The 22,374-nt window shown below is 41.7% G+C and overlaps 1 protein-coding gene across 10 annotated transcripts in view; it reads right to left on the reverse strand.

Moving 5' to 3' along the window:
• Positions 1–550: 550 nt before the first annotated feature.
• ralgapb (Ral GTPase activating protein non-catalytic subunit beta) overlaps positions 551–22,374 on the reverse strand; it is a 125,569-nt gene continuing 103,745 nt past the window's right edge. For all 10 annotated transcript variants that reach the window (XM_059652687.1, XM_059652686.1, XM_059652692.1 and 7 more), the window contains 9 exons: positions 21,260–21,469; positions 18,960–19,118; positions 15,880–16,045; positions 14,007–14,129; positions 10,467–10,603; positions 8,208–8,316; positions 7,450–7,528; positions 5,951–6,099; positions 551–2,212 (listed from right to left, as the gene is read on the reverse strand). In XM_059652687.1, the coding sequence (XP_059508670.1) occupies positions 2,019–2,212; positions 5,951–6,099; positions 7,450–7,528; positions 8,208–8,316; positions 10,467–10,603; positions 14,007–14,129; positions 15,880–16,045; positions 18,960–19,118; positions 21,260–21,469 (1,326 nt within the window). In that variant the 3' untranslated portion in view covers positions 551–2,018. The remainder of the gene's footprint in view (positions 2,213–5,950; positions 6,100–7,449; positions 7,529–8,207; positions 8,317–10,466; positions 10,604–14,006; positions 14,130–15,879; positions 16,046–18,959; positions 19,119–21,259; positions 21,470–22,374) is intronic.

Here is a 22,374-nt window from a genome sequence, read left to right on the forward strand (position 1 = left end):
CCTCAAGCATTCACTCCAACCTAGGTTGTCATTAAGCTGACTGCTTGAAACACTGATGCTGTTTGGAGGTTGCAGTAAAGGGTTACCGGGATCTGAGTAGTCAGAGTTCCTGTGCAAGGTGCCTCTCCAATGTATTACTCAATTAGCAAAGGTGGTTCATTGGTCAGCTTTGCCCTCAATTGCTGAGATTCACTAACCCAGCTATCAGCACACTGACTGGCACCAGCTGTTTGATTGCTTAGGGAAAGAAATCTATTCATGACATTTAAATTATTTTTTAAAATAGTCTTTAATTTTCTTTTAAAAACACCCAACTAGAATAAAGCATAAAACTAACGTAGGAAGGTGCCTGCTCACCAGTAAGTGTAATAAACACCAAGGACATTGAAGGATAGGGGAGAATGTTGATGCTTTGACCCTGCAAAGTGCAAGAACTTGAGTTTGAACACATTGATCACTGTTCACTAAAGGTACATTATTCACTTTGTTTGATCACTGATTACAGAGTAAGAATTTCTAATGGAGCTCATTTATCAAGCAGACAAACGTGTTGGGAACAAAGACGCGATTTTAAAAATAACCATTATTTCCTCAAACGGCAATGACAAAAGCAATGGAATACAAAAATAAAACCTGTAAAATATTTTAAATGCTTCGTGATTAATGAACAAAATAAAAACAATTCTGTGTGGTGTGTGGAAGGCTTTAAAACAAATGTGGGCACTTTCAGGATAACTTTATTTTGAACTACAGCCGAGGTCAGTGGTTTCCATCACACAGACCAGGAACTCCAGTTGTCCTTGGTCAGTTTAACTGGCTAGAGGGAATCCTTGCAACTAGAGATTCAGGGCAGAATTACTGAGGACAGCTTCCAGACACCATGAGAAGACTAATGCAGAACCAATTCAAACTACCAATACACAGTCGGACAATGAATTAATCATTTAGCTTTGTTATGAGAAGAAAGAAATTGCAAATTTGACTCCACTTTCAGTTGATAGGAACACAGAAAGACTTGGGAAAACTGCAGTGAGGTCCTACAGGGAAAAAAAGCCCAAGACAGAAAAAAGCAATTCCACTGGTGAATATGAACTCAAATTATCTGGGTTGGTTCAATGATTTGAGCACAAGGACTGGTTTAGACACAGCTGCACAAAACCTTCTTAGATGTGGATTTCCTCACACCCTCGTACCTCTCCATTTCCTTATGGTGATTACCCCCTTCTACATTCCTATCATTTTTCTTGGATCAGCACAGCCTGATAAATGTCTTTTCAGTACAAATATGCATAAGTGCTGGACATCAGGAAGACTAAAAAGTAATTGGATGCCCACTGTTTATGCTGGGTACTGTGCAAAACCAATAACTGCACTAGTACAATGCTTGTCTTCCTGCAAGGTGATTCCAGAACAAGTGCTTTCTGGTAAAGAAGAAATGTGTGACTTGGAACTAAGATTCCAACTAAACGTGGCTTAGTGTCTCAACGATGAAAATCACTGACCAAGGTTGACAAATGAAAAGGATAACTCCCTCCTTCAAAGCCCTAGCCCTATTCCTTATAGTTTTAGTGCTAACTATGAGCTGTAAGGGCAGTTTTGTGCTGTGGAATCACTCCCACTAAAATGTGGATTGAGACTGCCCCAAACTCTCTCCTCTGCTACTGCCTATCCGTGTCAGATTCAGTGCAAGATCTGGGAGCTAAGAGTACAGCACTATTGCACGCCTTGCCACACAGTTGATCGAAGATACACTACATAATATAGATTTCAAGTATTGTACAGAAATTCGGTTATGTTCAGTAAGGCTGTCTTGCAATTCAGTATAAAATGGGTTTTATATATTTCTCAAAAATCAACATTACGTCCTTAATACACATTTACACAGAACCAGCTGGGATATACTGCTTTCCAGAGCTCTGGATACCAGTCGGTGCATAACATCACATTCGCAAGTAGCCAAGTGCCTGACTAAGTAGTAAAATAGCTTATAAATACTCTCGGCAAAGATCTCAGTGTGTCTATGGGTTCAGAGATTTTGGCCCCACTTCCTGGAACAGTGAGGTGTAAAACTCCGGCTCCAGGAGCTTGTTGCGGTACTTGTGGACTATATCCACTATCTTCTGCTTCCTCTTCACATGGGGAGGGTTGTAGGAGTCACTCTCAAGCCTCTTCCTTCGGCAGATGTTTATAATGGTTTGGCGGACCAAAAACCCTGAAATAGAGTGTGGAAACATCACACAGGCTGTTACATGGTTTTATATTTCATTGGGGACCATAATTTCCATTCTTTCCATGTAACCATTTACTCTGGTGCCCGATGCTGGGCACTTTGCATGACACACCAGACACAAATGCAACTTAAGAATGCATTGCAAGTAAAAGTCATTTAACCCCCAGCATACTTGCTGCTTCCAGTGTCTGGGAATGACTAGCTCAGTCAAACTCTTCTCCTACTATCTAGTCCCAATTTAAAAGAAATACATAAAGGTGTCAGACTGTTGTGAAAATCCAACTGGTTCACTGTTATTCTTTTGAGTGTGAAACTTCCCATTCTAACTTGGTTAGAATCTATACACGCAGTCTCCAGTCCCACCAACTACTCAAGGATCAGTAATAAGTGCCAGCCTAAATGTTGTGACACTCAAAATCTAAGACCAGGGCATCTGTCACTTTTAAATATCAAAGAAGTTTCAAGTTACTTTTTTTCTTCTAGTTAGTTTGTTTCTTCTGATTGTCAGTTCCTTACCCAGAATATTGTACCAAGAGTAAGAGGAATTCATCGAAAGCTCATCTTAATACCAAACCTACTTATCACTCCTGAATTATAACATCCAGCTATCTCAAATAGTGTTTCAACTGCACTCTTGCCCAGAAACTGGTTTCAGCTGTTGCTCACCATCTGTTCATCAATCTGGCATCTGTCCCAAATCTCTCTTTTCCATATGGGAGCCTGTGAACCTGTTCACAGCTCCAGACTGACTCCTCTTTCAACGCTGCAGATATTCAGACAAATCTGTTTGTTATACACCACTCATCACAACGGACCCCTTCCACACCACATGTCAGCCCAGGGGTCAGCATCCCCTCTTCACAAATGTGTACCAGCCAGAATAGAGAGCCATTTTTGAGCAAAAGGGCCTGCTGACATTTATATGCCAGATTCACAGTGAGGGTGATACGTTTAGATTAGATTAGATTAGATTCCCTACAGTGTGGAAACGGGCCCTTTGGCCCAAAAAGTCCACACTGCCCCTTGAAGCATCCCACCCAGACCCATCCCCCTTTAACCCACACACATCTGAACACTACGTGCAATTTAGCATGGCCGATCCACCTCGCCTTCTCATCTTTGGACTGTGGGAGGAAGTCGGAGCACCTGGAGAAAACCCACGCAGGCACGGGGAGAATGTGCAAACTCCACACAGATAGTTACCAGAGGCTGGAATCGAACCTGGGTCCCTGGCGCTGTGAGGCTGCAGTGCTAACCAGTGAGCCACCGTGCCGCCCTTCTGTTCAGTGCATTTCTCTTAGATAGTCAAGATAGCACTTGGACATTTGAAGTACCCCTGCAGATGAGTTCTGGACATCTTTGGTGAAGCTGAGGCACCCCTCAGGGAATGCAGAAAATGTAAGCTTGTATATAAACTCAAAGAGAGTGCAGAGCGGTCCAAAGGTAATGGGACTAAGAAAAGTGTGCTAGGTATTTCAGAGTGCCTGTTCACGTAAGACAATAAAGCTCGCCAATGATGCATTGGTGTTAATTTTCTAAGTTCCCTGCATTCAGAAAAAGTTCCATTGGATTAGAAGTAGAAAATATAGCTCCTTTATTCAAGGGGGAGGGAGGCAGATAGCAGGAAAGTATAGGCCAGCTTGATGTCAGTCATGGGGACGATTTTAGAATTGATTAGAGATTATAGCAAGAGTCAACATGGTTGGGAGTGGTAATGGGAACTGCAGATGCTGGAGAATCCAAGATAATAAAATGTGAGGCTGGATGAACACAGCAGGCCCAGCAGCATCTTAGGAGCACAAAAGCTGACGTTTCGGGCCTAGACCCTTCATCAGAGAGGGGGGATGGGGTGAGGGTTCTGGAATAAATAGGGAGAGAGGGGGAGGCGGACCGAAGATGGAGAGAAAAGAAGAGAGGGTGGAGAGTATAGGTGGGGAGGTAGGGAGGGGATAGGTCAGTCCAGGGAAGACGGACTGGTCAAGGAGGTGGGATGAGGTTAGTAGGTAGGAGATGGAGGTGCGGCTTGGGGTGGGAGGAAGGGATGGGTGAGAGGAAGAACAGGTTAGGGAGGCAGAGACAGGCTGGGCTGGTTTTGGGATGCAGTTGGTGGAGGGGAAGAGCTGGGCTGGTTGTGTGGTGCAGTGGGGGGAGGCGATGAACCGGGCTGGTTGTGGGATGGGGTGGGGGGGTGCTGTGCCTTCTTCGTACTGAACACTGATTTCTCTCAATTAGTGATTACGACACACCACAAAGTATTTAATTCTAAGGTCAATAAGTACTGGCCATTTTTACTTAAAAATAATTCTTATTTCCTTTAGTTTAAAGTTTCAAAGATTGAAGGGTTTCTTGCCTCATCTACCATCCGAAGCAACGCATTCCAGATCCCCCTCACCCCCATCCTCTAAATGTTAAAAAATTCCTCAAGCCTCACACTTACCACAATTAAATTCCATTTGCTACTGATCTACCTATTTGACCAATCCATCCATATCGTCCTGTAACCCAAGGCCCTCCTCCTCATTGTTAACAACCGGCTAAGCCTTGTGTCATCCACAAATTTATCAAATACTATCTACAGTCTCATTTACATCGCAGATTTATATCATGAACAATAAGGGACCCATCACCAGTACCTGTGGTACACTCATGGATTCTAGCCTCCAGTCACAAACAGCCTCTATCTGTCTCTGTACCCTGTCTCCAGTCACTAAACCAACTTTGGATCCAAGCTTCAGATCCTGTGTACTTTTACCTTTATCAGGCTCCCACATGGGACATTGTCAAAAGTTCTGCTGCAATTCATGTTAACTACACCAACTGCACTATCCTCATCTACACACCTTGATGCAAGACCTCATCCCACATTTTGCCTATATCGTTGGTATCAATGTGTACCATGATCTCTGTCTTAGCACCCTCCCCCTTTCAGGATGCCTTGAAGCTGCTCAGTGACACCCCTCACCTTGACATCAAAATGGAAACCCGATTTGAGAGTGGAACGACAGGGGACTAATCCCTCCAGCTGCAGTGTGACCTTTTCTTGAAATGTGGCCTGTCCTGTTCACTTTCTGGTTAATGGTAACACCCATGGGGGAGTCTGTTGATGGTAACAACAACTGAAAGTGCATCAACGCAGTCTTTCCCAACCCAAGTTATATTATTTGTTAGTGAAACAACAGTGAGATGGGTTGTTTTAACAAACAGGTGAAGGTACAGCCGTAACACAGCTCAGTATCGGAATATGGATACCCACATAAATTTACTGCGTTGTCCTGATAGAACAAGACCATCACAGGGACCACACAAAGCAATGTCACATGCATAATTGGCAAGAAACTTGTTCTGGGAGCCAAGGATTTTATTTGGTGCAAATGGTCATTGTGTCATTACTGGGCTGCATGCATCTTGCTTTGGCCAAACCCAATGACAAATGCAACCTGGGGCTTTCTGCATCATTTCAGTGATCAAGTGAGCCATGGTAAAGATGGGAAACCACAAATAGAACACTGCACCTGCAACTCAAGGGGCATTTTGCACTGGTTCTGCAATATTCACATTGTCCATATCTTTTCTATTTTTTCATGACTCAAGTGAATGGGAATAATGCAATGCAGTTTGGGTTAAAAGAAAGAACTGTTCGCTCGTGTAGGCACATAATCATTCTCTTGGAGTCAAAACATAAGATAAAGCATTTAATTCTTTGCCAATTGGCATCCTTACCCAATGCCCGCCGACTCACTACCATTCCATCGACCAATGGAATCACCATGCTAAACTTCCCTGTAACCCCTTGAACTTTTATTCTGAAGAGACCAGTCTTCAGGGGATGGATGAAAATGACCGGCACATCCTTGTCTGACGTGGTGGTTCTAAGATAATGAGACCACAGAAATGATAAATGCTCAGTCCAGTTTGCACAGATAGACACTCATTCACCAGAGGCTCAAGTTCCTAAATTACAGAAAAGGTAGGCAGCCCCTAAATTTTCTTGTGTCATGGAAGAGTGTCAGAATCAGGTCAGATTTTCTTTTTAAATCACAGAATCCCTACAGTTTGGAAGCAGGCCAGTCAGCCCGTTGAGTCCGCACTGAAGCCTCCAAAGAATATCCCACTCAGACCCACCCACTCCTACCCTATCTCTGTAACCCTGCATTTGCTACGGCTAATCCACCTTGCATACACATCTCTGAACACTACGGGCAATTTAGTGTAGCCAATCCACCTAACCTGCACATCTTTGGGCAGTGGAAGGAAACCGGAGCACCCAGAGGAAACCCACACAGTCATGGGGAGACTGTGCAAAGACAAACAGTTGCCCGAGGGTGGAATCAAACCTGGGTCCCTGGTGTTGAGGCAGTAGTGCTAACCACTGTGCTGTCCCAAAATGTGATTGTAACTCGGGCCCGAGACCCATCAATCAGGAAATTTCAGAGATGGGCATTGGTGAAATTAGTTAGTCTCAATCATCAGCACAAACATACTTTTCATTCTCTGTCTGCAAAGGAAATTCCTAAATGAACGCTCACATTGCAACTGTTTCAAGCAAGTTACCTTTTGACAGTACGGAGGTCAAAACATAAATTAACACATTAAAAAGGGGTCAAAAGCTAAATCCAATCAAACAAATGGACAAAAATGACAAACAAAATGAGAACAAAGGCAGAAACACACCCAAAAATAGCAGTAAAATCAACTCTAGAAATTCTCTTAATGGTTAAACTCCATGCAAGGCTGAGTTTTGGCGCAACATTTAATAGTGCACAAGCCGTCTCTGAGCTACAAATTATGATATACCCATCTTCCAGAAGTAGCAAAGGTAAGCCCCACATAATATCCTAATGAAAGACAAATAACTGTGAATGTTGGAGATCTGAAACAAAAACAGTATTTGCTGGAACTCAGCAGGTCTGGTAGCATCTGAGGAGAAAATAGGGTCAACATTCTGAGTCCAAGGGCCAATGGACCTGAAACATTAACTCTGCTTTCTTTCTACAGAGGCTGCCAGGCCAGCTGAGTTTCTCCAGCAAATTCTGATTTGTTTCTAATATCCTATTGTGGTCTCCGTTTGCAAAGCAACAATTCCTTCCCCTGTCGCCTAACACAGAGCCAGTGAAATTCCTGCTCAAAATCTTAGTGAAAAGAGGGTCTCTACTAGTCTGGGTCAATTCTGTCATCTTTTTCTTTATCAAAAGCTAAAGTTGAAGCTTTGAAGAAAGTACCTGAGAGAGGTGCTGCTGTTTGTAGTGGTCTCTACTCCAGTGTTGATTTCTGGCAGAAGATCATTGAGAGGAAAATTCTCTAGAAAAAAATTACCAAATATTTGACATATTAAAGCACATCAGAAGAGGTTTTGGGCAATGATGTAAAATGCGTGAAGAAGTCTTTAGTTTACAGAATAAAAACAAAAACTGTGGGTGCTGCAAATCAGAAACAAAAACAGAAGTTGCTGGAAAAGCTCAGGAGCTCTGGCAGCATCTGTGAAGAAAAAAATCAGACGTAACTCTTCCGGTCTGGTGATCCTTCCTCAGAACTGGATGGCTTGAAACATTAACTGATTTTTTTTTCTCCTCAGATGCTGCCAGACCTGCTGAGCTTTTCCAGCAACTTCTGTTTTTGTTCTTAAGTTGACACGACTTGGTATATACATTACTTGGCAGGACGTGAGAACATGAGAATCTACAAGAACATGTTAATAGAAATCAAGCCTACTTTGATTTCTGCTGATTTACCACCTCGACTCCATTATCCTGTTGCTTCACATTTTTGTCAATCCCCGAGAGAGAACACAAGCCTGGTCAGATACTCACTGGAATTTGCAGTGGGGTAGAGATTAGGCACTTTCCTTTCATAATAAATTTTAAGAATGTCTTTGTCTGAGTACGAGCCAAGTGAATAAAAGCTGTACAACTGGAAGGGGATCAGTGATACAAAGCAGTATTTGCTGATGCAGTAATGCAGCCTCTCAGACATACCATACCTATGTCATCAAAGCGTTCCACCCACACAACAATGACCTTTGTTTCTGGACCCAGTGGAGGGACAGTGCGTCCAAGTGGCAACCTCTTTGATTTCTGTGTAGGACTCAGCTTTAGAAGGGAAAAATAATATCAGTAAAATGGAGTGACAGCTTCAATGATTCACAGTAAAAAAGAATAACTTGTATTGATATATCATTCTTCAGATCTTGTGGGATGTGCCAAAATACTTTCAAATAAACTGTTCTTCAAGTGTGGTCACTGCATAACACAGACTAAATATGGCAACATGTCTGCATGGGGAGGCAGCGACCTAGTGGTATTATCATTGCACTATTAATCCAGAAACCCAGGTGACTTGGTCCAAAGTTCCACCTCCTTCCTCAACCGAGGATTCCACAGCACCATCATCAACAGGACCCTCAAACCGGGCCTGACCCATGTCCTGCACTTCCACCCTCATCCCCTCTCTTCTCTCCCACAACATTGATAGGGTTCCCCTTATCCATACTGACCATCCCACCAGCATCCACATCCAGAAGATCATCAGATGCCATTTCCGCCACCTCCAGAAACATATTCCCCTCCCCTCCCTTGTTCACCTTTTGCAGGAACCGTTCCCTCTGGGACACCCTGGTCGACATTTCCTTCACCCCCAACACCTCCCCACAGCCCTACGGCACCTTCCCCTGTAACTGGCGAAGGTGCAACACCTGCCCATTTACCTCCTCCCTCCCCAGTATCCAAGGGCCCAAACGTACTTTCTACGTGAAGCAACACTTTACTTACACTTCCCCTAATCTGATCTACTGCATTCACTGCTCACAATGTGGTCTCCTCTATATTGGGGAAACAAAGCATAGACTACATTCTGCTCGCAAAAAAAAAGACCCTGAACTACCACTGCCTGCTGCTTTAACACACCACCCTGCTCCCTGGCCAAAATCTGTGTCTCTGGCTTGTTGCAGTGTTCCAGTGAAGCCCAACGCAGACTGAAGGAACAACACCTCATTTTCCGCTTGGGGACCCTACAGCCCTCTGGACTCAATGTTGAGTTCAATAATTTTAGGGCCTAAATTCCTTTGTCTATCCAACTGTTTTTCTTTCTCTTTGGGCTCTATCCTATCATTTATTCCCTATCCCACCCACCTCCCTATTTTCTGCATATAAATTGACATTTTCCCAGCCACCATCAGTTCTGAGGAAGGGTCACCGGACCCGAAACGTTAACTGCATTCTTTCCTTCACAGATGCTGTCAGACATGCCGAGCTTTTCCAGCAACTTTGTTTTTGTAATTTCAGGTGACTTCTTGGGGTCAAATCCAGCCGCAACAGATGGTGGAATTTTAATTCCAGGTTTTTATTGAATTCAAAGTCTAATAGTGACCATGAATCCACCGTTGATAGTCAAAACAAACTCATCTGATTCACTAATGCCCTTTAGAGAAGGAAACTGCCATCCTCACCCAGTCTGGTCTATATGTGACTCCAGATCCACAGCAATGTGGTTGATGCTTAGGGATGCGCAATTAATGCTGCCTTGCCAGCAATGCCCTCATCCCATGAATGAATACAAAAAAAAAGTTATGATCCCAGCAACAGCTGTGAGAAGACTGATTTGACAGTTGTCTTCTGGGATGTTATCTGAGGGATATACGTATGTGGCATAATGCATTGAGGAAGACATGAACTGAAATATAACATGTATGACATCACAGCGCTCTCTCAGTCCTGCACCTGTAGTATCGGCATTAAATCCAGAATATTGATTCGAGAGACTACTCACACTGATTCATGATGACAATTACTTTGGGGAGTGGGGACTGCTAATATACAAGAAAACATGGCAGGTGGATTGCACATAATAGATATGAGATAAATGGCCAATTTTCAGTGGCCTTAATTTAGGGATGTATGTTGGCCAGGTTACACAGAGAAATCTCTTATAAATAACACTGTAAAACCTTTAATCTTTACTTCAGGAGCAAGAAATAATACACTGCAGTGTAACATCTCATCCGAATAATGCCATAACATGCAGCATTTCCTAAGTAAGAAAGTGGAGAGAAGTAGGGTGAATTATCAAAAATCTTGCTAATGTAATGGAATGACTAAGCTTATTTTTAGGGGTTGGGAGAAGGATTGGGATGTGTGTTCATACGTGGACACACCTTCACACATTTAAAAAGAAACCTGAAACCATCTTCCCAATTACTCTCAGAAAATACATGCAACCTTGTGTTATAGTGAGTGAACCTTACCCTTTGCGAATTGCTAAGGTTTTCAGAATGGTTTGGGAAGAGCTCCAAGGTTAGTGGGGTTTGTTTCAGGAGGCTTGGCAATAAGTCCATCTGTGTCTCTGTTTCCTGTGATGTGAGACCACTCTCTGAGGAGTCAGCTGCAAACATAACAAAGAGAAATTAATGTCTTTCTGCAGAGCTGAAGGGCTGGAAATTATGGAATCAAATTACTGCACTATGATAATCACAGCAATGATATTAGTTTACAAATTAAAGATTGTGTTAAATAAACGTTTAACAATCAAATGAATATTTAACTTGAATTCTAACTAAAATGTATTGCTTTCCAGACAATATTGTGATCCAAACTGCTTCTAACTCAATTATATGTCTCAACAGAGGTTCATTTCAATTGAGAGTGTTTGCTTTTACAAATAATGGAGCTTCGCCGAGTCCTCTGACAGTTAAGAATGGGCACCCGATTCTTATAAACCACAAATATTGCGGACTTAATCCCCGTGGCTCTACAGAGTTAGACATTTTAAAATCAGTGAAGCAGTAGGGACGTTAGACTTGATGTGAATTGAAAAGAAATGGAAAGGAAACAAAAACCAGTCAGGGTTCCTGCTGGAAACGTGCAGATGAGCCATGCCTCATTTGAAAAATATTCTGTTTAGCAGGTGAGTGGGGTAAAAATTGCATAGCAAAGTTATGGATACTTTGCTTCTTTTTACAAAAGCTGAGTGTAATTAAAGATGTTGAGAAATCATCTTATTCTAATCAACTTAAAAACTGAAACTTACTGTTACAATAAGTACCCTGCATACCAAGATCTAGATCATGTAAATATATCATGAAATGCAATGGGATCTCCACTACAAATCAACTTCCAGCCCAAAAGATATTCATTGATCATTACTCTTTCCTTTCTCTCAGACAATTTTCTATCTATGCTGCTCCTGTCCCATTTATTTCATGAGCTCAAACTTTCTCAAATCTGTTGTGTGGCACTGTATCAAAAGCCTTTTGGAAGTCCTTGTGTACTACATCAACAGATTGGCCTTTATCAGCCCACTCTGTTACCTCTTCAAAAAATTTCCAGAAAATTGGACAGACGCAATTTACCCTCATCAAACTCATGGCTGACTCTTCTGATTTAATCCACATTTTTTCAAAAGACTATTAATTCTATCCTGAACAACTGTTTGCAGGAGGTTCCACCACCAGTGAAGTTAAACCGATGGCTCTGTAATTGCCAGGACAAGCTTTACAACTTTTTTTTGAAGGGCGTGATGTCTGTAAGTCTCCAAACTTCTCCACCACTCAATACCAGCAAAGAAAAATAATTGCCAGTGCCACTGAAATTTCTACCCTCACTTCCTTCAATACCCTTGGATACATCTCATTAGGTCCTGGCTCCTGGCCAACATTGAAATTCAACAGCTTATCCAATACCACCTCCTTATCAATTCTGAACGCCTTCAGTGATTGAGCTTCCTCCTCAGTCATCGTGGCCTGGGTAGCATCTAAAGATGTAAAGCTTTCATTCAACACCTCAGCCATGTTTCTTGTCTCCAAGTCTAAATTTCCATTTGGTCCTTACTCCTCCTTTATCACCCTTTACTACTGATGTATTTTGAGAAGACTTTTTGATTTCAGTCTTCTTTCGTAATCCCTCTTTGCCTCTCATTTGATTTTTTTCACCTCCTTTCTGAATGTTCTGCATTAGGGTTGTTTCTCAGTTGTATTTACTTCCTGTCATTAGTCATTAATACATTTCTTTTAACTTAATTTCTATCTCCTTGGTCATGTAAGGAGCTCTGGATATGTTTGTCTTGACTTTGCCTTTGATGAAATGTAACTTGGCTGTGTCCAAACCATCTCCAGTTTGAAGACAGACTGAAAAATAGGCCATCAGGCTCAGTTCCATTCTTACCCCATTGAAGTCAGCGCTCTACCAATTGATTATTCCTTCTTTGGTTTGATCAATATCATTTCTAAACCTTATGATACAATGATCTCTGTCCCTGATCCACTTAGGTTCCACCTCATTTCCAAGAATCAGATTTAACAGTGCCTCCATTCTTGTTGGAGTGGACACAAACTGCTGTAAAGAATTCTTCATCTCCCAATCTAGGTGTGTTTCCTCGTTACTGCTCCTTATACTATTACTTTCCAAGTCAACATGCAGGTAATTAGGGACAGGAGTAGGCTGTCTGACCCCTCCATCTTAATTGGATTTAATTTAATTGGATCACTGTTGATGAAAAATTCCTCATAACCAGTTTCTTGCGTTTACCTCTAAGAATCTATCTTAGCCTTAAATGTATACAAGGATGCTGTTTTAACAGCTTTCTGTGGCAAGAGTTTCAAATGCTCTCAAATCTCAGACAGAAGAAATTTATCGCAGTCTTAAGTTGGCAGCCCTTTGTTCTCAGTCCTAGGTTCTCCCATGAGAGGAAACATCTCAGAAACTACCTGTCAACTCCTTTAAGAGTCCTATCTGCTTCAATGAATTTCACCCCTTTCTAAACTTCAGTGAGTAGAGTCCCAACTTAGAATGCTAGAATCCCTACAAGGTGGAAGCAGGCCATTCAGCTCGAGTCTACACTGACTCTTCGTAGAACATCTCAACCAGACTCAGCTCCCTACCTTAACCCTGGAACTCTGCATTTACCGTGGCTAATCCACACAGACTGCACATTCTGTGACATTTCTCACCTTGCACCAGGGAGGCAAGAAACCATACATGTTGATGGTTGTAGAAATGCCTGTTTCCCTAATTAAGAGCCTCTATCAGCTTTGTCCTTCTGCTCTTTGTCCTCCCCTCCTGTACAGTTAGGTCACAGGTTTGAATCTCGTTATATTCTTCAATAATCCATTTTCCGTACTGAATTTCAGAATAGAAAACCAGCTATTCTAGGGATTCCTGAATTCCCTGCCTGGTGGTCAGACATCCCATTTATCTATCTCCTCCCCCTAACTTGTGGTATGACCTCCCCTCTGAACGTGCTATTCACAATGCCACAGATGCACCTCACTGACACAAGTGGCTTGGAGCTCTGAAACCCCAAAGGCTCCATCTTGCATAATGATCTTGAGGTGATACTTCCTGCATATGGCGAATCTGGATCACTAAAGTGTCCACAACCTCTCATGTGCCACAGAACAGGCATTCTGCAGTCATGGCATCACTATAAATAGCAAATAGTGCACATATTTATTCTTTTGGCATCTTAAAATATTGTCCTGATTACAAGCTTCCAAAAGTAAAGAGGATTACTACATTTTTTCCTGTGGCTATCTGAAAGTTCAAGTTTCAGGTGGATTATTTGTACCAATAACATAGCAGAATCATATATATGAATCATGAATCATTATTACATTATCTGGACATATGACTGAAGACTGAAATCACCCTGGAAGTGCACTGCATATTGCAAGATTCCTTTGTGATGGCTAACAGACACTATGTGAGAGAGGATAAAGCAGTGTGATAAAAGAATGAACTAAACACTGTTGTGTTAGGAGGAGAAAGAGTTTTCCAGAATGCTGACTTACTGGATGACTCCATGAAAGAGGGAACGACAAAGGCAATTTCAGTCAAGGCATCAGCATAATACAGAGCTTTCTTCTCTCCATTAAAAATACCTCCTCCAGTATCATCTGGCACCACCACTTCCTCTGAAAGAATGAAAAAGATCAGCAGGATCACAGAAAACCTGCCCAAAATAACTGGTAAGACTGAACTAGGATCTTAGGAACAGGAGTACAGCATGTAGCTCCTCAAGCCTATTCAATGAGATCACAACTGATCAGCAACCTAACTCCACATACGCACTAAATAGAAACCAGAAAAACTGCGGATGCTGGAAATCAGAAATAAAAACAGAAAGTGCTGGTAAAGTTCAGCAGGTCTGGCAACATTGGGAGGAGAGAAATCAAAATTAATGTTTCTGGCCCAGTGACTCTCCCACACATCTGAACCATTATGACTGTTCTAAAGAAGAGTCAGATCAGACTGGAAATGTTAACGCTGTTTGTCTTCACAGATGCTGCCAGACCTACTGAGATTCTTTAAATTTTATTACACATTTTCAGCATCATAATAATTTGCAGTCCTTGTGTCGTTGATGCTACCACAATTCCAGCGGATGGAGATGGGTACAATGCTGACTCAGTTAGGATCAAGGATAATGTGAGTGATAGAATTGGGACAGTTTGTCAGGTCAGGTATCCATCATTTGTACACATCTGAAAACCGAAAAAACCTAAAAAGACAGGCTAAGTTTGGGCCCTTTGGAAAAATCATTGCTTAACACACACGGACCTAAATGCGAAGTTTTTACCCAAATAGCCAAACACTCTGTCTACAAGACAGTTTGGGTCCTTTAGGGAAAAAAAATCATTTTTACGTTCATTCAGGTTAAGTGAAGCTATTTTCCAAAAAACCTAAATAGGCTATAGTGAGCCCAAAAATATCCTTTGTCCAAAAGCCAAATGGTCCTGAGGTTTTCAGATAAAGGTGTTCTGAACTGGAAAGGCTGAACTTGCATTCCCTTCAGTTGAGGAGATTATGGGACGATTCAATTGAGGTATTTAAGCTGCTGGGCCCTTCATGAGTAATATTGGGAAGCACCTCATCAAACTAACGGTAGTGACAATCTGGAATTCTCTCCCCCAAAAATAGTAGGAACCAAAGTAAAATTTATCAATAGGTCCAGCAATATCTACGGATCAAAAAGAGTCAACGTTTTGGGTACAGAACTGCCAGTTTTGAGGAAGGGTCACTGGATCCAAAATGCTAACTCTGCTTTCTCTCCACAGATGCTGGCAGATCTGCTGAGTTTCTCCAGCAATTTCTGTTGTTGTTTATGATTTCCAGCATCCACAGTCTTTGATTTAAAAAAAATTATCAGTCTCTGTTTTGAGATGTTAATTAGGTAAGGATAGTAAGGCTAGTAGAACTAAGAATGATACGTCGAGTTAAGACACAGGTCAGGCATGAGTTTACTGACCAGCTTGAGGGGCTGAAAAGCCTCCTATTCTCATCAGTGGGTGAAGAGAGAATCTAGGATAAACTTTGAAATGATAACAGATAATTACTGAATACATAGAAGAAAAAATAACTAGTGTTCAGTAAAGAGGAATAGGTCTAAATGGACAGTTCTCACTAGGAGTCAGCACAGGGTCTGTGGACCAAATGGCCTACTGTTGTAAACACCAACACAAATCTAGTTATTGATCCCAATGTTCTTTGCAAAACTGCCTTCTACCAAAATACTTTTTGAAGTATATTAATGTGCTATGTGGCCACGTGGTACAAGGTTACCTTTTACAGGTGCTCATTGACGAAGGGTAAATTCCAGATTTCAGTATTTTTAATGTTAGATTTCCAGAAATCGTGGATTTATTCGTTATCTTGGCAACATACCTTGTTCTTTCCCCTCACTGCCACTGCATGCATTAATTAGCCAGCTGGTTGATACGTGTCCTGTCCAGCCTGGATGCTTTCCAACCTCCACTGGCCATCCCAGCGACAGGAGAAATTCCAAGAAATGAGACTGCACGTTACTGGAGGATTCCACATTCTTCAGAATCTGAAAAGCAATTTTAAAAAATGTTGTTTATTTAAGATGGGGACCAGAAGGAATTTCTTCTGAGTGTCGTGAATCTTCGGAATTTTCTGCTTGAGAGATGTGCAATGACCAAATCATTAAATATATTCAAGGCTGAGATGGGGAGAACTTTAAACAAAATGGAATCAAGATTTATTAGAAACTGGTAAGAACACAGAATTGAACCCAAGAACAGATCAGCTATAAACTTAGTAAATGAATGAACAGGCTCAAGGGGCTGAATAGCTTCCTCCCTGTTCCAAATTTTTATGTTTATATTCTTATCCAAGTTGAAGCGATTTCAATTTCATTGCATTAATTATTGAGCTATTTTGAGACTCAACTACTCTGCTATGAGCTGAACATTATTCTATAAAGATAACTTGGGACTTTGTCACAAAAAGCCCAGCTGAACAAAAACAAAAATGTTCACTACAATTTTTAGTTTGTAAGTCATTACTGTGAATGAATCAGACAGATAAACCAATCCCCTCATCTCTTAAACATCAGCCACATTTTTCAGCTAGCGAGTTTTGAGAAGATTTGTAGCTCAGGTTGAGGTTCTGGATGTGAGTTTGCTTGCTGAGCTGGAAGGTTCGTTTCAGACGTTTCATCACCATTCTAGGTAACATCAGTGAGCCTCCGACGAAGCGCTGGTGTTATGTCCCGCTTTCGATTTATCTGTTTAGGTTTCCTTGGGTTGGTGATGTCATTTCCTGCATTGGTGAGGTCATTTCCTGTTCTTTTTCTCAGGGGATGGTAGATTGGCTCCAAGTCAATGTGTTTGTTGATGGAGTTCCGGTTGGAATGCCATGCTTCTAGGAATTCTCGTGCGTGTCTCTGTTTGGCTTGTCCTAGGATGGATGTGTTGTCCCAATCAAAGTGGTGTCCTTCCTCATCCGTATGTAAGGATACGAGTGATAGTGGGTCATGTCGTTTTGTGGCTAGTTGATGTTCATGTATCCTGGTGCCTAGCTTTCTGCCCGTTTGTCCAATGTAGTGTTTGTCACAGTTCTTGCAAGGTATTTTGTAGATGACGTTCGTTTTGTTTGTTGTCTGTATAGGGTCTTTTAAGTTCATTAGCTGCTGTTTTAGTGTGTTGGTGGGCTACCGTGATGCCAAGAGGTCCGAGTAGTCTGGCAGTCATTTTGGAAATGTCTTTGATGTAGGGGGGAGTGGTTATGGTTTCTGAGCCCGTTTTTTTCACAGAAGAGGAGGAAAACAACAAACTGCCATTCCTAGATGTCTCAGTAGAGCGAACAGTCAATGGGGAACTTCAAACCAGCGTCTACAGGAAAACAACACATACAGACCAAATACTGAACTGCAGGAGCAACCATCCCAACACCCACAAACGAAGCTGCATTAGAACATTATTCCAAAGATCCACCACACACTGCAGCACAGAGGAACTACGCAGAGCAGACGAAAATCACCTATACAGCGTATTCAAAAAGAACGGGTACCCTATGAACACAGTCTGCCGATTCCTCAGCAACAAACCCAATCAAACAGACAAAACGGGCCCAGAAACCATAACCACTCTCCCCTACATCAAAGACATTTCCGAAATGACTGCCAGACTACTCGCACCTCTTGGCATCACGGTAGCCCACAAGCCCACCAACACACTAAAACAGCAGCTAATGAACTTAAAAGACCTTCTACAGACAACATGCAAAACGAACGTCATCTACAACATACCTTGCAAGAACTGTGACAAACACTACATTGGACAAACGGGCAGAAAGCTAGGCACCAGGACACATGAACATCAACTAGCCACAAAACGACATGGCCCACTATCACTCGTATCCTTACATACAGATGAGGAAGGACACCGCTTTGATTGGGACAACATATCCATCCTAGGACAAGCCAAGCAGAGACACGAACGAGAATTCCCAGAAGCATGGCATTCCAACCGGAACTCCATCAACAAACACATTGATTTGGAGCCAATCTACCATCCCCTGAGAAAAAGAACAGGAAATGACATCACCAACCCAAGGAAACCTAACCAGATAAATAGAAAGCGGGACATAACACCAGCGCTTCGTCGGAGGCTCACTGATGATGTTACCTAGAATGGTAACGAAACGTCTGAAAACGAACCTTCCAGCTCAGCAAGCAAACTCACATCCACATTCTTCAGCCTCAGGATCGTTTTGCCTGCACTCTTTCTTCAACAACTCCTGCCACCCCCAACATCTGCCATGACTTCTCTTGTTTCACTAAAAGATGAGGCAGCTGCACACCTATCGCAAACAGAATTGCAGGCAGGAACCACAATTTTTCAAAAGGTTGGCTGAACAGGAATTCCACACCAATTATGGAGCCAGAATGGAGACTAGGTAGACATTGGGTGAAAAAGCAGCATGTTCATGTATAATACAGGCAGTTAGTCTGTACAAGAACAAACAAATATAGCCATAAATTTTAGGCAATATTTTAATCTCAATGCTAACAAACTATTTAGGTTTCCACCTACCTTGATAGGGTACACTGGCATAGTGGTAATGTTGCTGGACTAGTAATCCACAGGCCCAGACTATTTGGGTTCAACGGTAGTTTGTGGAATTTGAATTCAATTAATAAATCTGAAAATGAAAGCTCGACCCCACAATGGTTACCATAATATTACCAACTGTTATAAAAACCCATCTTTAAGGAAGTCCTTTAGGGAAAAGAAATCTGCCATTCTTACCTGGGCTGGTTCAGATGTGACTTAAGATTCACAATAATGTAATTGTCTCTTAATTGCCCACTGAAATGGCCACTCAGGTCAAGGACAGTTAGAGATGGGCAATGAAGATTCCATGAAAGAATATGTATTAAGTAAACAGTAAAATAATTTTCTTTATTCAGTATGCAAATTGGAAATAATAATCCTTACCTCCTGGCTGGTTTTCTGTCCAGATTTCATATAAAATATGAAGACAGTTTCAAAAGGTCTGGTGGGCAACAAGTCCAAGTAGCCAATGTCATCAAAAAATCCAGCAAGAGTAGAGTCAAGTGCAATAAGATTAGGAGGACGGCAGCTATTACCTGGCTCCTAGGAAAATGTTCAAACACAACTATAAATGAACATTATTATGGCAGAATAATGAATGATATTTGGGATGGTTAGTGGAAGATCACAGAGGAGTGTACAAGTCACCTTGGGGCAATAAGCACACGAGCGGTTAAAGACAGCTCACCAGCCTTTCCTTTACTTCATTCATAAGGATGAGTGTCACTGGAAAGGCTGGTGTTTAAGGCCCATACTCAATTGTTCTCAAGGTGGTTGTGGTGGTAAACTGCTACTATGAACAGTTGCAGTCCAAATGCTGAAGTTATAGATAAGGACTTTCAAGAAGAAGCAGAGTTTGAAATTAAAAATTTAAATTTACTGTTTTAACAAAGCTATATCACAAAGTGCCAGCAGATAGGAAACTATTGAGATTACATCAGACAGAAGGGCACCAGTTACACAGATAATAATGTACACATCACCACCTCAGAATTCCTGGGAAATGACCTTGAACAGACATACCAGATGCCCAAGGAACTCATGGTGCATGTCACATGTCCACCCAACCTGGAAATCTAGCCTTGAACGTGTCAATGATTGGTGGAGGAGGGAATGAAGGAAGAGTGCCACTATCAGCGCTCTTCAACGATTTTTGGTGATCCTTTGGAAAGTTACTGGTAGTTTCAAAGAAAAACATTATGCAGCTTACAACAGAATTAGAGCGCGGAGGCTTTGTACACTGCAAACGTGTGGACTTTAAGGAGATTTGACTGAGGCCTTAAAGAGAGTGAAAGGAATCAATTCAGTCCCTGAGAAATAAATGTTTGAATTATAAAGTTAGAAGGGTCAAGTGCAGATTGCACCAACAGGTAACTAGGTTAGCTGAGAGCAGCTTTTGGGAAGAGCTGTTGATCTGACTATCAGAATACTCTGACATGAGGTACAAAAACAGGCTTTTAAACCCACGTTCAGCTCTTACATTCAATAATAAGGAATTTGAAACCTCCCAAATGGTTTGTGAATTTCCCTGATACATTGCAGTCACATGATTTTAAGCCGTGAGCCCTAAACTGTCAACCTCACTCAGCCTGCACTTGCTTTTCCATTCTGATTCTGCCTGCATGCCAGAATGTTACAGGCCATCTCCTAATTGCCATTTCATAGCCTTGTTAATATAGTGTGGGGGCTTTGGAATCAAACCCTGCTGCCAGGCGCAGCCCTCACTGGCCCAACCCATGGTTTCGCATATTTTTGAAGATGTAATGTAAATATACATTTAGGGAGCTGATCAGGTTTCTGATTGTGACTGATGTCACCTTTACAAGCTGCCTGTGTAATGTGGTAACCTTTATCATTCACCATCTCTCTCCAAAACTGTCCTAGTGTTTCTCAAAACTTGCACGGAGATCTCTCTCTTATATTGGTCTACGATTGACTCCTTATCTCGGTTGTTCTCTTTTCTCTCTCAGGATATCGCTTGGCTGATTGAAAAAGGTAGATGGGGGAGGGCAGTGTGCACGAGTTGTACCATTATGATGTCATGTACAACTAAATCCAGACTGTACTCAATATGTATGCATCCCCTAGTTGCAGTCGTGTGCAAATCCCACCGCTTATTTATAACACAAATAATCCAAGCTTTTGAAAGATGTATTTCCATCAGAATACCAAACCACAAAAGATAATCAACTTCCACATAGGGCTTGGTAACTACCAACAAACATAGAGTCAAAGTCATACAGCACAGAAACAGACCTTTCACTCCAACTTGTCCATTCCGACCAAGTTTCCCAAACTGAACCTAGTCCCAGTTGCCTGTGTTTGGCCCATATCCACATCCAGTACTAATCCATAAAAAACACTAAAAAAATGAGGCTATACCACATTTTCCACTTTTTAACACATAAAAGAGAGAACAAAAATTCAAAGTCATGCATTGTTACAGTATTGAGGGGTATGGCAAACAGTTTATTGAATAGTCATGCATAAAAGCCCACAGGGTTTATTTGTCATTGTGAAATTCAGGAGGCAGAGTTGATAGTCAAAACCTTGCAAGAGAAAACAAATTCACTCACTCAAATCACACTGTCTCAATACACAGTTGGAAACAGGAGGAAAGGATATGTAAATGAGTAATCAAAAATAATAAGGCAATAACAAGGTTTAATAAAGAACTAGCTAACCTTCAATGCTTCCAAAGATAGGAAACCAAAGTGTGAAAGCAGAAGTCGAGCAGTCTGGAATTCCTGTGCAGGAGGAGGGGGAATGCATTCAGTGACTGGATCAGGGAACAGGGTCTTGGACAGTCTCTCTTCACTGATCTTTTCCAGTGCATTTTCATAGAGAATTTGTTTGGCCATCAATTTCTTCAGCTTCTCATGTTGAACTTCCAGCTGTGGGAGATTTATTAGCATACTATGATCATAGCAAAAATGGATATCAATATTCAACTTCCAACATCTGAATGACATACCAGAGACCTTTCATGGACTAAAATGATTGTAAAAAGAGTGTATACTGACCTTGTGATCACCTGACCAGGTTAACTTAAGCTCATGAAACCATCAGTAAACAACCAGTCTGAACCAAAATTAACATCATTATAAAAGGCACTTAAACTCAGATTTCTTTCACCTATTTAATTCACAACTTCTGGGAAGCTACACTTTGGGATGAAATTCCATGCTGGGCATCCAGTTTGAAAAAAAGACAATGGAATTAGACTGTGGAGCACACACACTGAACTGTATTTAAAGAGGTATTTTTGAGCAGCAGGAGGGTTTGGGGGGTGGGGGGCGGCGGGGGAAGAAGGGAGAAATTATGTACAAGAAACCTCCCTCAACCTTGAAGTCAGTGCCTGACTTTGGGCAATCAGTTTCAGAATACCAGTCAACAATCAATCAACTAACATTAGGCTCAAAACCCAACTTCTACGTAAACTACAATCACTTTTATCTTCATGCCTGTACTAAAAACATTCCACCACAGTCCTTCTGAGCTTATTATCTTTATTTGGTGTCTCTTTTTTGGGATCAGTAGTAATAAAATTCCTCTTTTTCTTCAAGAAAATCTTGCAATTTGGCTCCTTTGTGATCTAATTAATTAATTTCAGATAAGTGTGAAAGCTGCATGCTAAAAGGAAATAAAAACATTTGTTGCCACTGTCAGGGAGAAGAGGGAGCCAATTCCCTCTCCTCACCTGGTTCATGTTTTAAACAAGGACTGTCAAGAGATCTTGCAGCATCTCAGGAGCACAAAAGCTGACGTTTTGGGCCTAGGCCCTTCATTAGAAAAGGGG

This window comes from Stegostoma tigrinum, chromosome 19, assembly GCF_030684315.1.
Source record: "Stegostoma tigrinum isolate sSteTig4 chromosome 19, sSteTig4.hap1, whole genome shotgun sequence".
NCBI classification, from domain to species: domain Eukaryota; kingdom Metazoa; phylum Chordata; class Chondrichthyes; order Orectolobiformes; family Stegostomatidae; genus Stegostoma; species Stegostoma tigrinum.